Source organism: Chiloscyllium plagiosum, unplaced genomic scaffold, assembly GCF_037043375.1.
Source record: "Chiloscyllium plagiosum isolate Xiang-an unplaced genomic scaffold, Cpla_swu_hap1 HiC_scaffold_12, whole genome shotgun sequence".
NCBI classification, from domain to species: Eukaryota; Metazoa; Chordata; class Chondrichthyes; order Orectolobiformes; family Hemiscylliidae; genus Chiloscyllium; species Chiloscyllium plagiosum.
Genome location: NW_028270150.1, coordinates 44,417,380 through 44,432,180, shown reverse-complemented (window position 1 = coordinate 44,432,180; position 14,801 = coordinate 44,417,380). Strand labels below are relative to the sequence as shown.

The following is a 14,801-nucleotide window of genomic DNA, read 5'->3' as shown; positions in this document are numbered from 1 at the left end:
TTCCACCATTGCATTTTCAAAGAAAAGTAAAACCATTAAATTCATAGCTTGCTTTATTCTATTAAAAAGTTCACCATCTGGTGGGCAAATAATGGAATAGAAGGCCGAATCCACGGCAATGATATAGACTTTAAAGGAAGAAAGGTTTGAAGTCTGGAACTAATGCAAAGGATATCAGAAGCTATTAGTATTTTCTTAATAATATAGCAAACACATGGAAATTTCTCTCCTGCAGTATAAATATCTAATTTATTAACTATCCGCAACAGTTTCTGTACTATAACATACAGATAAAATTTGTACAGCTGAACTTTGTAATCCAAGATAATGAAAACACAGTACAATAGTGAATGGCTGTTTTGCCAATCCTATACAAAGTGAAATAGGATCAAAGTGTATTTTCAAAGTTTTATTGAAGGATAAATCTTACAAATTTAAGTATCGATTTTATATAACTGTGGAACAAAAAAAGGCAGAAATGATATTGGTCATTTGACTAAGTTTTGATATATTCACTGAAGACAAGTATTAGTTCCAGCTTTTGTTGTGACAGTTATTTTCTGTAGCAACATATCCCCATACATCTTCATTCAATTTCAGGCAGCACAGCACACTTTAATTTAATCCAAGACAAAACCTGTGTAGTACAGAAATAAATAATTTTAAAGCATCTGCAGTGTGGTTAAATAAAAAAAACCTCATATTTAGAACAAATTATCCCAAAATCCATGCAGGTATGGAACTCAATTTAAACCTGTCATGTCAATGTACTATCACAGCACCTGGTTTCACCTATTTTCACTAAAGTACAATCAGGCTACTATGTTTATCCTTTCAAGGATCAATGGCTGAATATTGGATCAGGGTTGGTAGGACCAGAGCTTCCAAAACTGTAGGTGGGATTTCACGTGGGGTTACAAGCTCTCAGTCAGCAACGCTCACCGGGCAGTTCCAAGTGACCGACTACTGTTGTTCTCCTATTCTCATAGATCCTGCTGTCTCAGTTCTTACTGAGGGGTCATGACAGTTTAAGCTTTGCAATGGAGTTGTATTGGGAAAAAGAATTGGTGAGGACTGCTGAAAACAATTATTCCATTAAATCAAATAGGTTCCAACAGCAATTGGGCATTTCTCTGCCTTTTCTGGATTTATTTAAGTAAATTAATGCAGGTAATGGTAGATTCACAAATATTAAAGGTGTAATGTATTTTTAAAAACTTAGGGCCAAATTGGAAAACTGTTAGCATGCTCAAATGATAAATAAGGCCCTGGCTTGGTCTCCAAAAATCAACATATAATGGTTGTAGACAGCATTCAGAGGGTTGAAAAGCAATTACTGCTCTTATTGCAAAGAATTGCCACGATTCTAAAAGATCAAGCTTACTTTTCTTATTGTTATATATCTCTGTGACATTAAAGGTCAAACAGACAGTTTTTTAAAAAATATAAAATAACCTAGAGAGAATAACTGTCACTTGTGAGATCTGTAACTAAGACAGATCATTAACAATCAATCATCAAAAGGAAACTTCATGAAAAGGTGAATGGTATTTAAATATTAAAATAGCAAGAATTGATCTTTATTGAATATTTTGACTCATCAAATTAAACTTGTATAATTTCATAAAGGTTAATGGCACATTAAACCAAAACTTAATAGCAAGTTTCGCCATTGTCCACTATCTTACACTTTTGACAGTTCCTTTTCTCTCCCTCCTTGTACTAATGGTGTAGAATGGGATTACAAAATGAGATCAGGAAACCCCAAAGTGCTTCGTTACTTCAGAAAGTATATTCAAGCCAAGCAACTTTACAAACAAATTAAGACTGATATTCCTCTTAATACTAGTAGGCATGAATTCAATTTTAATACCAAAAGTTCAATGAAATATTGCAATCATAATAAAACAGAAAGCAGGTGGAATTCTCTATGACTCGATGATGCCTATTTAATAGTTGACTAGTACCCAATCAGGCAGTCATCCCAAGAGATTCCTACATCAATTTTGGGGGATGGCGGGGGAGGGGGCAATTCAACACAATTGCTCAAACCCTCAAACAATATTTATTAAATGTTTATAGAAGTCACTCTAAATTACACAGTTTAGAAAAGTAAAACTTAGTAAAAAGGTTCTAAAGAATTAATACTCACCACACAGTTCCAAAGACAGTGCCTTGTTAAATCTTAAATCCCAAGGCTCTCATACACTCTTTATGAGCTTCAATCAGATCTTTGCAGTTCTCCTCTCCTTTCTCAATTATACTGCAAAGAGAATTAGTGTTAAGTAGATTGTTCATTTTGTGTTTTAATAATTTGAACCAATCTACTTACTGTTTTTACTAAAAGTAAGAAGTTGCCAGTCTTAGCAGACTATAGAGCTGCTTTCTCATTAGAGAGAAATGGCTGGTGGTGGTTTAACCTGAGAGGTTGAGAAAGAAATTCATTCCTAGTAATCTCAGCCAGTGCAGGAATTGAACTCATGCTATTGGCATCACTCTGCATTGCAAACCAGCCATCCAGCCAACTGAGCTAAAAAGACCCACCACTGCTTTTAATACCAAACATTCAAAGTTGATAAACAGTACTCACTTTTCAGATTCCAAAACTAGCACTTATGCTTTTGATAGATCTGTATTTTTGAATTGAATCAAGATTTTTAAAAATTAAATTTTGTTCCTGAGAAATTATTTCATACAACTGCCCTTGACAACAAATATTTCTGGATTTAGTCTTTCTGGAACTGGAAGGCATTACTTAAATGCTGAATATAGAAGCATAATGCAACAATCCATGAATTCAGTCTCCATTTCGGCTTCTTTTTGGGAGGGTTTGCTAAAAATGTCTTAATAGATCTAACTATAACACTGTACAGTAATTCAATTTCAAGATTTTAAACACTGAAACTTAACCAGGACAATAAAAGCAGAATCAAAGCACCTAATTAAGAACAACCACTGTACTCTTCAAGGGTTCCTCCAGACATAAAACAAGATGTACAGATTATAATGCAGAAAATTTGGACTTCAGGTTTCATTTTGGGCAAAATTTACTTTGGTGACATCAGGGCATATTAGTCTTTATGAATATGCCCCAGGCAACAGAAATTAGTTAGAGGCAAAATCATGATAATAAGTAATAGACCATTCTAAGGGAGGAAGAAGATATGCATAACTGTTAACGAAGAGAAAAAGAATTTTCCATAAGACATTATATATAAATTCATATAATTTATGATGGCACATTTTCACACTGTTTTGTAGAACTGAGGTTCTAGAATGGCTCTTGATTAGCTTTTGTATTTTGAATTCAGTGGCAATTAGAGTTCCAAACAATTTCCATATACAAGGAGCCTTGATGGTGAACAAAAAAAAACTGAAGTTAGGGCAGCACAGTGGCTCAGTGGTTAGCAATGCTGCCTCTCAGTGCCAGGGATGCAGGTTCGATTCTAGCCTCGGGCGACTGTCTGTATGGAGTTTGCACATTCTCCCAGTGTCTGTGAAGGTTTCCTCCGGGTGCTCTGGTTTCCTCCACAATCCGAAGATGTGCAGGTTAGGTGAATTAGCAATGCTAAATTGCCCATAGTGTTCAGGGCTGTGTAGGTTAGGTACATTAGTCAGGCGGTAAATGTAGGGAAATGGATCTGGGTGGGTTACTCTTTGGAGGGTCAGTATAGACTTGTTGGGCCAAATGGCCTGTTTCCACATTGTAATACTTCTAGGATGGTGATCTGTTTTATTGATAATTAGAAAATATAAATATTCTAATAGTGATAAACCAAAATACAAATGTTGGAAAAATGCCCAGATATATCCAGTTCACAAAAAGCTGAACATATCTAATCTGATCAATTGACTACTCGAGTCTTCTATTAATCATGTGCAAGGTGTTATAAATAATGCTATTGTCATATTAAAGAGTTAACTTGTTCTGTTGACCTGCAGCAAACTGGATGTCCCGAGGCTAGGGTGGGATGCCTCTGTCTTACAAAGAGATTGTAAGAAATTTACATTATCTTCTCCTATTATTCAGAGCCATTTTCATGGCATTTCCTAGTTATTCAAAAGCCATTTACATTGTCACCTCCTATTATTTACATTTTCATCCCCATTCAGAAATCAATAAGAACATTATAGTTGGAATTTGACTACCCCCTGTAGTTAAAAAAAATGATTTGCAACAGATTTGACCATGAAGGGATGATTTACATTATATTGTTTCTGGAGATGGTCAGGTCACTGCATTGTGTCGTGAGTGGCATGTGACTGTGAGGGAGTGACTGTGGGGGAGGGGGGCAGGGTTTGTCTTGACAGCATTATTGACTGTGATGTAAAGATTTTGTATAAAGGAAGGACTATTTCCTTTGTTCAGAGAGCTTTCCTGGACACGCTTTGCAAGCATGACGAAGAGTGTTTACGGTTTCTCCAAAGCTTGTATTGTACTGTACTTAATAAAATTTTGCTTGTTCACAGAAGTTGGCATGTTGCAGTTGCATCAAGTGAGCAAGAATCTCAAGAAAAAAAGAACATAACACTATCAAGTGACAGTTATTATTAACTTCCTCACCAATCTCAACAAAGGTTCCACTAGTGTCACTTAGCTTTAGACCTCAATACAGCTTAGATTCAAACAAGGACAAGAGAGCTAAATTTCAGAGGTGAGGCAAGAGTAACTGTTCTTGATGACAGACAGCATTTGACGGAGTTTGACATTAATGAATATTGAAATTAATGGGAATCAGGGAAAAGACTTCTCACCGACTGGAATCACAGCTAGCTCAAATGGAAGATAATTCTGATTGTTGGAGCCAAATCATCTCAGAATCAAGAATTAATTAGAACATCAGCCTAGGGCAAACTACCTTCAGCTGCTTTGATACTTCCTCCATAGGGCAGAAGAAATGAAGATATTTGCTGATGGTTGCACAATCGATTCATTCGCAACGTCTCAGAAAATGCACTGCAATAATAGGTGGATACATTTAGGATTAGGTTCATAAGTGAGAAGTAATATTTGCAACACACATGTTTAAGACAGTAACCATTTACAAATAGTGAGTTTAACCATCTCCTCTTCACATTTAATGGCTTAACCATCAAATGTCACTGCCACAATATCACTGCTGAGGGTACAATCCAGAGGTACAACACTGTGGTTATATGAGCAGGTTAGAGACATAGAATTCTGCAGTTTATGAATAATGTTTTGACTGCTGTAAGTCTGACAACCATCTAGAAGTCAGACTAATCTTTTAAGAAGGGTGGTAAGGACAAGCCAGGGAACTATAGACCAGTGAGCCTGACCTCAGTGGTGGGCAAGTTGTTGGAGGGAATCCTGAGGGACAGGATGTACATATATTTGGAAAGGCAAGGATTGATTCGGGATAGTCAACATGGCTTTGTGCGTGGGAAATCATGTCTCACAAACTTGATTGAGTTTTTTGATGAAGTAACAAAGAAGATTGATGAGGGCAGAGCAGTAGATGTGATCTATATGGATTTCAGTAAGGCATTCAACAAGAATCCCCATGGGTGACTCATTAGCAAGGTTAGATCTCATGGAATACAGGGAGAACTAGCCATTTGGATACAGAACTGGCTCAAAGGTAGAAGACAGAGGGTGATGGTGGAGGGTTGTTTTTCAGACTGGAGGCCTGTGACCAGTGGAGTTCCACAAGGATCGTTGCTGGGCCTTCTACTTTTTGTGGAGAAAGTGAGGACTGCAGATGCTGGAGATCAGAGCTGAAAATGTGTTGCTGGAAAAGCGCAGCAGGTCAGGCAGCATCCAAGGAGCAGGAGAATCGACGTTCCGGGCATGAGCCTGAAGAAGGGCTCATGCCCGGAACGTTGATTCTCCTGCTCCTTGGATGCTGCCTGACCTGCTGCGCTTTTCCAGCAACACATTTTCACCTCTACCTTTTGTCACTTACATAAATGATTTGGATGCGAGCATAAGAGTTACAGTTAGTAAGTTTGCAGATGACACCAAAATTGGAGGTGTAGTGAACAGCGAAGACAGTTACCTCAGATTACAACAGGATCTTGACCAGATGGGCCAATGGGCTGTGAAGTGGCAGATGGAGTTTAATTCAGATAAATGCGGGATGCTGCATTTTGGGAAAGCAAACCTTAGCAGGACTTATACACTTAATGGTAAGGTGCTAGGGAGTGTGCTTGGAGTGCAGGTTCATAGCTCCTTGAAAGTGGAGTCGCAGATAGATTGGTTAGTGAAGAAGGCGTTTGGCATGCTTCCCTTTATTGGTCAGAGTATTGAGTACAGGAGTTGGGAGGTCATGTTGCGGCTGTACAGGACATTGGTTAGGCCGCTGTTGGAATATTGCATGCAATTCTGGTCTCCTTCCTATTGGAAAGATGTTGTGAAACTTGAATAGGTTCAGAAAAGATTTACAAGGACCTTGCCAGGGTTGGAGGATCTGAGCTACAGGGAGAGGCTGAACAGGCTGGGGGGGTGACCTTATAGAGGTTTACAAAATTATGAGGGGCATGGATAGGATAAATAGGCAAAGTCTTTTCACTGGGGTTGGGGAGTCCAGAACTAGAGGGCATAGGTTTAGGGTGAGAGGGGAAAGATATAAAAGAGACCTAAGGGGCAACCTTTTCATGCAGAGGGTGGTACGTATATGGAATGAACTGCCAGAGGATGTGGTGGAGGCTGGTACAATTGTAACATTTAAGAGGCATTTGGATGGGTATATGAATAGGAAGGATTTGGAGGGATATGGGCCAGGTGCCTGCAGGTAGGACTAGATTGGGTTGGGATATCTGGCCGGCATGGACGGGTTGGATCGAAGGGTCCGTTTCCATGCTGTACATCTCTATGACTCTACTTTCCACTTAATTGGATGATGCAGCTCCAACAACACTCAAAAAGCTTTGTGACATCCAGAACAATTCTTTTTCTCAAGATCCAGATACACTTGATGCAACTGCAACACGCCAACTTCTGTGAACAACCAAACTTTTATTAAGTACAAGCTTTCTGGAGGAACCCTTAACACATTTCACAGGGCTTGCAGAGCCATGTCAAAGATCTCCCGGAATGAAAAGATCGGTTCTTCCTTTATATAGTACAGGTGTTTCACATTACAATAGTCAGTAACACCCAAAATACTACCCCCAACCATTCCCCCACAGTCACATGCCACTCAAGACACAATGTAGTGATCACATCATTTCCAAAAACAATGTAATATACATTGTTCCTTATTGGCCAGATATGCTGTGAATCTTTTTTTATAAACTACAGGATGTGTTCACAATTTTAATCACAATATTATTGATACTGAATAGGAGATAATGACAATGTAAATTTGCTTCTGAATGATAGGAAATGGTAATGTAATTGTTTTTACATTCTATCTGCAAGACAAAGACATACCACCCAACGGAATATCCAATTCCTTGCAGGCCAGCAGAACAAATTAACCCCTTAACGTCTCAAAAGTAACCCATTTGTTTGGCAGCAAATCCACCGTTTTAAACAAACGATCACAAGCTCAACAATCAAACATGTTGGCTCCAGTAGACACCATCTATAAAATGCACTGCAGCAACTCCCAAACCTAGAAAGGAGGACAACAACGGCATCAGGTACACAGGAGCACCACTATCTCCAAGTGACACATCATCATAACTTGTAAATATAAAATGCTCCTTCACCGTTACTGAATCAAATCCCTTTAACAGAATTGTGGGGACATTTCCATCATACAGATTACAGCTTTTCAAGAACACATCACATCATCACAAACTGTTGGACAATTAAGGATGAGCAATAAACACTGACCGTATCAGCAATAAAGTAATGTCGCCATAGTCCTGATCTCTCATTAGAGACAACTGGTGGTGATTTAACCTGAGGATCATAACACCTCAGACAAGGGCAGAACTTGAGAAGGACAGTCTTTCATGGTAACCCCACCTACATTTTTGTATTGCTAAAACATACATGTGCATAATATAACTGTGTCCAAGAATGAATTACAAAACACTAAATTTAAAGCACGACCACTGACCAAACTGTTTTTTAAAACAGGCATTGTAGAATTTCAAACAAAACAGGGGCTCAGGGCACTCAATCAATTTGTTTTAAGGTTATAAGTATGATAATTTTAAAAAGGACATAATGTTGTACAATTTCAATGTAAAAACAAAATCTGCCCCATTTCACAGCCCACACAACACAATGAATTGAGATCCTAATTCAAACAAAATAAACCAGTTACTTAAAAGAATTTTCTGAACCAGGATTTTAACAAACCAAAATATTTAAATATCAAACACTCTCAGCATGGCACAGTTTAGATTGAAACTTCCTTTTCTGACCCAAGTATTAGTACAACCTTAATTTCAGTATTTCTCTTTTTTTCAAAGAGCCTCTGGTCAGAAATCTTTTCATTTTAATATGGGGGTAAGACGCGCACATTTGAGACCCACCCCCCTCAGTTCACTCGGGGGTGTTGATTCATGAAACAGAAAATGAGGAGTCAAAAATATGGAGGAGGTGGCCCCAAGAGTCAGACAAAAATAAATCAGGTCCACAGACTCCGAATCAATTACCATGGCACAGAAACAAATACACAAGCATTGGTCCAAAATTCCCAAAGTTCTGCGAACCCACAGCACCTGGCACACGCATACAAAAAGATCACTGAAACATCCACATCTTGGTGGAAACTGGACTAAGGAACGCCACCCCACTACCGGAAGAGGCCGCAAAGGAAAGACCAACCGTACCCTCATGACAAAATCACACCCACACAAAAAAAAACACCTTGCAGCGGAGCACACAGCGCCACAGTCCAAGCCACTCTCTCTTTCCCCAGAACAAAGACTCACAGAGCCTCAAGTTTCATCCTAGGGGATTTTAACCTCTTTCTCATTTTACTTCTCACTGGGACCCAAAATCCAGTCAAAACCCAGGGGACTCTAACCTCTGTTTGTCAATGCTTTTATGAAACTGTGTTGCACAACTGAACTAATTACCATTCGAGGAGTCCGTAGAATAGAGAGCGATTGAACGAGGGAACCATTTCCAACACACAGGAGTATTGAGAGGGGCCAAGGTTTAAAATATTATCTTGTGGGCCTGTCCGTCTCAAGGTACTGGTGTTCCGGGCGATCGCTGACATCGTCTAATCATAACTATTCGTTTGGACTCCTACCTGGTTTGCCATTATTGTCGTCCTGTTTCCCTGCCCCGTATCAGTCAAAGCAAATACTCAGAAACACAGTACGGATTTACCTCCTTCATCTTTATTCCAGGCCCTGAAGGGACAGAGAACGATCGCCCATTTGCACAGAGACATGAGTTCTCTGTTTTCTCTCGAACAGCAGATTCTTACAGGGAACAGCATCCAAATAAGGCAACATCTATACTGATTGGGTGACCACTACAATCAGCGAACATCAACAGTAAAGATTAAGCCATCTGGCATTATACAATGGATGTGCTTAACCTTGTTAACTGGCATTACATAATGGATGTTTTTCAACTTGTTAACCCACTAATTTTGCTTCCAGCACCTCATTATTTACTGCAAGTTCTTATCTGGTCAAAGTCATGCTAGCTGAGCCTTTGTCACACAACTCTTTCCCTACCTGCTCAGACCTTACACATTTCTCACTGAGAGTCTGCCTATCCCAGCCTTAAATATACTCAATGATGGGCCATCCATAATCCTCTTGGATATTCATTAATAAATTTCTCTTCATCTCATCCTAAATGAGAAATTTCGTATCCTGAGACTATGCCCATTTGTAGGCTCGTTAGCCTCAGTGTCTACCCTATCAAGAACCTTCAAAATCAAGTATGGTTCAAGGAGATCAATCCTTACCTTGGAAACTTCAATTTATTTAGCCTCTCATTATAGATCATACCCTTCATCTAGTGAACTTACACCATACTCTTCCCCTGCCCCATACAAGAAAATCCTTCCCTAAATATGGAGACCAAAGCTGTAAACACACTAAATTGGGTTGAAATGCAAAGATTCAAGTCAATGGCATGGTGGTGGTTCTGGCCTTACATTATCACATGGTGGGTTCTCACTTGTAGTATATTTGGATGCCATGAATATTCATTACATTAAAGCTATTGTAGTAATCAACTCCTATCTTCCAGATTAAGTTCAGGATGCAGCCACTTGGGAAGGCAAATTGAAGGCTCTGTGCTTTGCAACAAAGTTGTTGCTGTTTAAATTTTTAGTAAAATAAAGTGTATTGGAGCAAGTGTAAAGGAAGAGCAAAATGTAGCTTATTTCTAATTCCATCAAAAGGCATCTGAATGTGAACATGAATAGGAGGGGTTTAAAGGGATATGGGCCAAATGCTGGCAAATGGGACTACATTAATTTAGGCTATCTGGTCAGCATGGATGAATTGGACCGAAGAGTCCGTTTCCATGCTATACAGCTCTATGACTTGGACCAGCACACTATGGATGAATCATTGCTCATTGTCTAATTAGTGAGATTGTTTCCTTCAGAACCATATGCACCTTGCTTCTGAATTACTGCATATGCTGTAATAAAACAAAGCACTTGGGATGCTGAAGGTCTGAAACAAAAACAGAAATTTCTGGAGAAACTCAGCGGGTTTGGCAGCAGCTATGGAGACAAAGCAAAGTTAACATTTTGAGCACAGTGACCCTTCTTCTGGACTCAGAACTTTACTCTGCTGCCAAAATTGCTGAATTGCTCCACCAAACTGTTTTTGATATTGCATACTCTATTGCAGGTACAAACATTTCCTCCCTCAGGAATATTTTTAAATCCTGCTTTAGAAATCTTCTACGTACATAGTAGTGCTAACTGTGAGACAAACTTTTCTATACCTTCAAAGTACTCAATAGAAGCCCTACATAACGACAGCATTTAATGCTATTTGCTCATGGGGTGACAGCTTTGTTTGCTAGCCCATGGCAGTCATAACTCAACCACATTACTATGGTTGTAGAGTTCCATGTCAGCAGACCAGATAAGAATGGCAGATTTCTTTTCCAAAATGACAATTGTGAATTTGATGTGTTTTTGTGACAAACTACACTAGTCACATAGCTGCCATTAGGATAGCTTTTTATTCTAGAATTTTTTTAAAAATTGAATTCAAATCTCACTGTTGACAATGTAGGGGTGGAACCCATATAACCCAGATCAGCCTGGGGGTCTGCATTCTTAGGTCAATTACATTATCACAATGCCACTGCCTTCCAAAAGGACATCACCAGGAAAGGCCCTAGAAATGACTGCTGATAGCAGGGGAAAAAATCCTTTAGTTGTAATCACATCAGTCCTTTCTACTGAATTTAGATTCCGAGACACACATCCTTACAAAAGAATTCACCGACGGTCAGGCTGTTTTGTCTCCCGTTCTCACCCTGACCATCCAAGAGCACTCCCGAACCCCAATAAAACATCATGGACTTTGGCTCCCAAGACGCTAAATCAGTTTAGAGCACCACTCTGATCTAAACTCTGGTTTCCAGCATCAGCAGTCCCCACTTTTGCCTACTAAATCAGTTTAGCACTTTAACAGCTTTACTTTAGACCAGCCTTTCTTTCTTATCAGATACTAATTCTCCTCTCTTCCCATCACCTTACTCGCTCATTCTGTCTAAGAATTTTTCTAAATTCAAATTCAATGTCCTAAATAAAACACATGGCTCTGACTGCATGTGTAATGGGAAGACAAACTTTATGGGTGGCACAGCAGTTAGCACTGCTGCCTCACAGTGCCAGAGACCCGGGTTCAATTCCCACCTCAGGCAACTGCTGTGTGGAGTTTGCACATTCTCCCCGTGTCTGCGTGGGTTTCCTCCGGGTGCTCCGGTATCCCTCCCACAGTCCAAAAATGTGCAGGTTAGGTGAATTGGCTATGCTAAATTGCCCATAGTGTTAGGTGAAGGGGTAAATGTAGGGGGATAGGTCTGGTTGGGTTACTCTTCGGAAGAGAAAGTGAGGGCTGCAGATGCTGGAGATCAGAGCTGAAAATGTGTTGCTGGAAAAGCGCAGCAGGTCAGGCAGCATCCAAGGAACAGGAGAATCGAGAAGGGCTTATGCCTGAAATGTCGATTCTCCTGTTCCTTGGATGCTTCCTGACCTGCTGCGCTTTTCCAGCAACACATTTTCAGCTCTTACTCTTCGGAAGGTCAGTGTGGACTTGTTGGGCCAAAGGGCCTGTTTCCACATTTAAGTAATTTAATCTAAAACTTATTGAAATGTTCCAATTTACTCGCTAGACCTAGCCCTCGACATCTGCTCCCTAGATTCTGGATCAGTGGTGCTGGAAGAGCACAGCAATTCAGGCAGCATCCGAGGACAGGCAAAATCGACGTTTCGGGCAAAAACCCTTCATCAGGAATAAAGGCAGAGAGCCTGAAGCGTGGAGAGATAAGCTAGAGGAGGGTGGAGGTGGGGATAGAGTAGCATAGAGTACAATAGGTCAGTGGGGAAGGAGATGAAGGTGATAGGTCAGGGAGGAGAGGGTGGAGTGGATAGGTGGAAAAGGAGCTGGGCAGGTCGGACAAGTCCGGACAAGTCAGGGGATCGTGTTGCTGGAGGTTAGAAACTAGGATGAGGTGGGGGAAGGGGAAATGAGGAAACTGTTGAAATCCACATTGATGCCCTGGGGTTGAAGTGTTCCGAGGCGGAAGATGAGGCGTTCTTCTTCCATGCGTCTGGTGGTGAGGGAGCGGCGGTGGAGGAGGCCCAGCACCTCCATATCCTCTGCAGAGTGGGAGGGGGAGTTGAAATGTTGAGCCACAGGGCGATTTGGTTGATTGGTGCGGGTGTCTCGGAGATGTTCCCTAAAGCGCTCTGCTAGGAGGCGCCCAGTCTCCCCAATGTAGAGGAGACCACATCGGGAGCAACGGATACAATAGATGATATTAGTGGATGTGCAGGTAAAACTTTGATGGATGTGGAAGGCTCCTTTAGGGCCTTGGATGGAGGTGAGGGAGGAGGTGTGGGCACAGGTTTTACAGTTCCTGCGGTGGCAGGGGAAAGTGCCAGGATGGGAGGGTGGGTCATAGGGGGGCGTGGACCTGACCAGGTAGTCATGGAGGGAACGGTCTTTGCGGAAAGCGGAGAGGGGTGGGGAGGGAAATATATCTCTGGTGGTGGGGTCTGTTTGGAGGTGGCGGAAATGTCGGCGGATGATTTGGTTTATGCGAAGGTTTTATCTGCTCCCTAGTATTGCTTATCAGCTTGAACGAAGGAGATCCAGAATTAAACTGCGTTTAATTTGCAGAAGTATTGGTTAATGTGGTAATCTCGCTGCAAAGTGATGAGAACATAATTGGGAACTTCATGCTCAGACTTGAGCAGTCCACATTTCAGCGATAAACTTCAAAGCGTGTCACGAGAAAAACGGATATTTCCTCCGCCCTTCTAAAAAACACCATCGCAGTCATTGATGTAAATTAACACAGAGGATTAGTTGGATCAATTATTATTAGGGACATGAAGTGAACCGGTAGGAACACCATTTATTGAGCTGCGGATGAACTCTGATGTCAAACCTGACCTACGGGCATGTACCCAGAAAGTACGCGAATTAGGGTCCGTGTCACGATTGCGATGATAAAGATATAAATAGAGATCGAAAAAGTTTCACATTACCAGGCATCCCTGACTTTCTTGGTCTCAGGACACGCACAGCATGGTTTCAAAGGCTTCTTCCCCTCAGCCTGACCAGCGTGCACCGTCCCCACTGATGTAGTCACGGTTAATTCAGACATTTTCTCTGAAAGTACGTTTAGCTGCCTGTTTGTTTTCGCCTTAAATTGATTTTCTTTCGATTTTTCACCTTCGCGTAACCCCTCGTCCCGATCTTCAATCCTACGCAACACGCTAAGTCTGGAACATGTGAACTGACAGGGGAAAGCGCATTGGCTCACGGGATTTGTAGTTCCTCTTCAGTCTCAATCCTATTAAGCGGCAGAGATCGAACTACAAATCCTAGAACACACTGCTCTAGGCTTGCGCGAATATCCACGGGGTATCGATGCAGCCTTGTATGGATATTATTTAAAGACGAATAATTCTATTAATTGTCAAAGTAAAATTACATTTTAATGCACGTTTTTGGAAATAAGGTCGTTAAATGAAGATAAACCCTCATGATGCCTACGCCGTTTCTCTTCTGTTTGCGAGAATGGATTGTTTCTGAGTTAGTATTAGTTACGAAGATCTCAGGAAACCTTATGATCTGGTGGTAATGTTCTTACATGTAGGCTAGAAGCTTTGCGCTGGAGGCCCATGGAAATACTTATTGGCAGTGCTTGGCGATTGTAACATGGACTGTTGAGTAAGTCAGTCCGTAAATATGCAGGCATCCTCCAGGCAGTTATACGAGGAGAATTTTCTAGTCCTGATGAACGGCCCTGCCCGAAACGTCGACTTTCCTGTCCCTCAGATCCTGTCTGACTTGCTGTGCCTTTTCCAGCACCACAGTCTCTACTCAATTTTTTGGGTCATCGTGACCAGTAGTACTTTGCCCATAAAGAAGTACTGTACTATTTCCAATGGAAGTCTGCGGCCCACGCTTCACAAACGAAGATGGGAGGAAACAAAACCAAATACTTAGGAAGACTTTGGGCTTTATCACTGGGAAGGGGGAAGGTTGAAATGGTGTGGGAAGATGATGGGTAGTATACCATTGTCTTCTGCAGCCATGCTATCTGTCAACAATAGGAAGGGTCATGACCAATTGGGTGCTTTCCCCCCCCCATCTCTGTGGGCCTTCAACTACTAGTGGGAAGATACCCAGTATGTTTCATGTGA

General features: G+C 41.0%; 1 protein-coding gene across 1 annotated transcript; it reads right to left on the bottom strand.

The window, feature by feature from the left end:
- Positions 1–394: 394 nt before the first annotated feature.
- Positions 395–13,876, bottom strand: cox17 (cytochrome c oxidase copper chaperone COX17). Its single transcript, XM_043701003.2, has 3 exons — positions 13,638–13,876; positions 2,153–2,263; positions 395–637 (listed from the first exon to the last, which is right to left on the bottom strand). The coding sequence occupies exons 1-2, from the start codon at positions 13,754–13,756 to the stop codon at positions 2,179–2,181; spliced, it is 204 nt and encodes a 67-aa protein (XP_043556938.1). The 5' UTR covers positions 13,757–13,876; the 3' UTR covers positions 395–637; positions 2,153–2,178.
- Between the last annotated feature and the right edge of the window lie 925 nt (positions 13,877–14,801).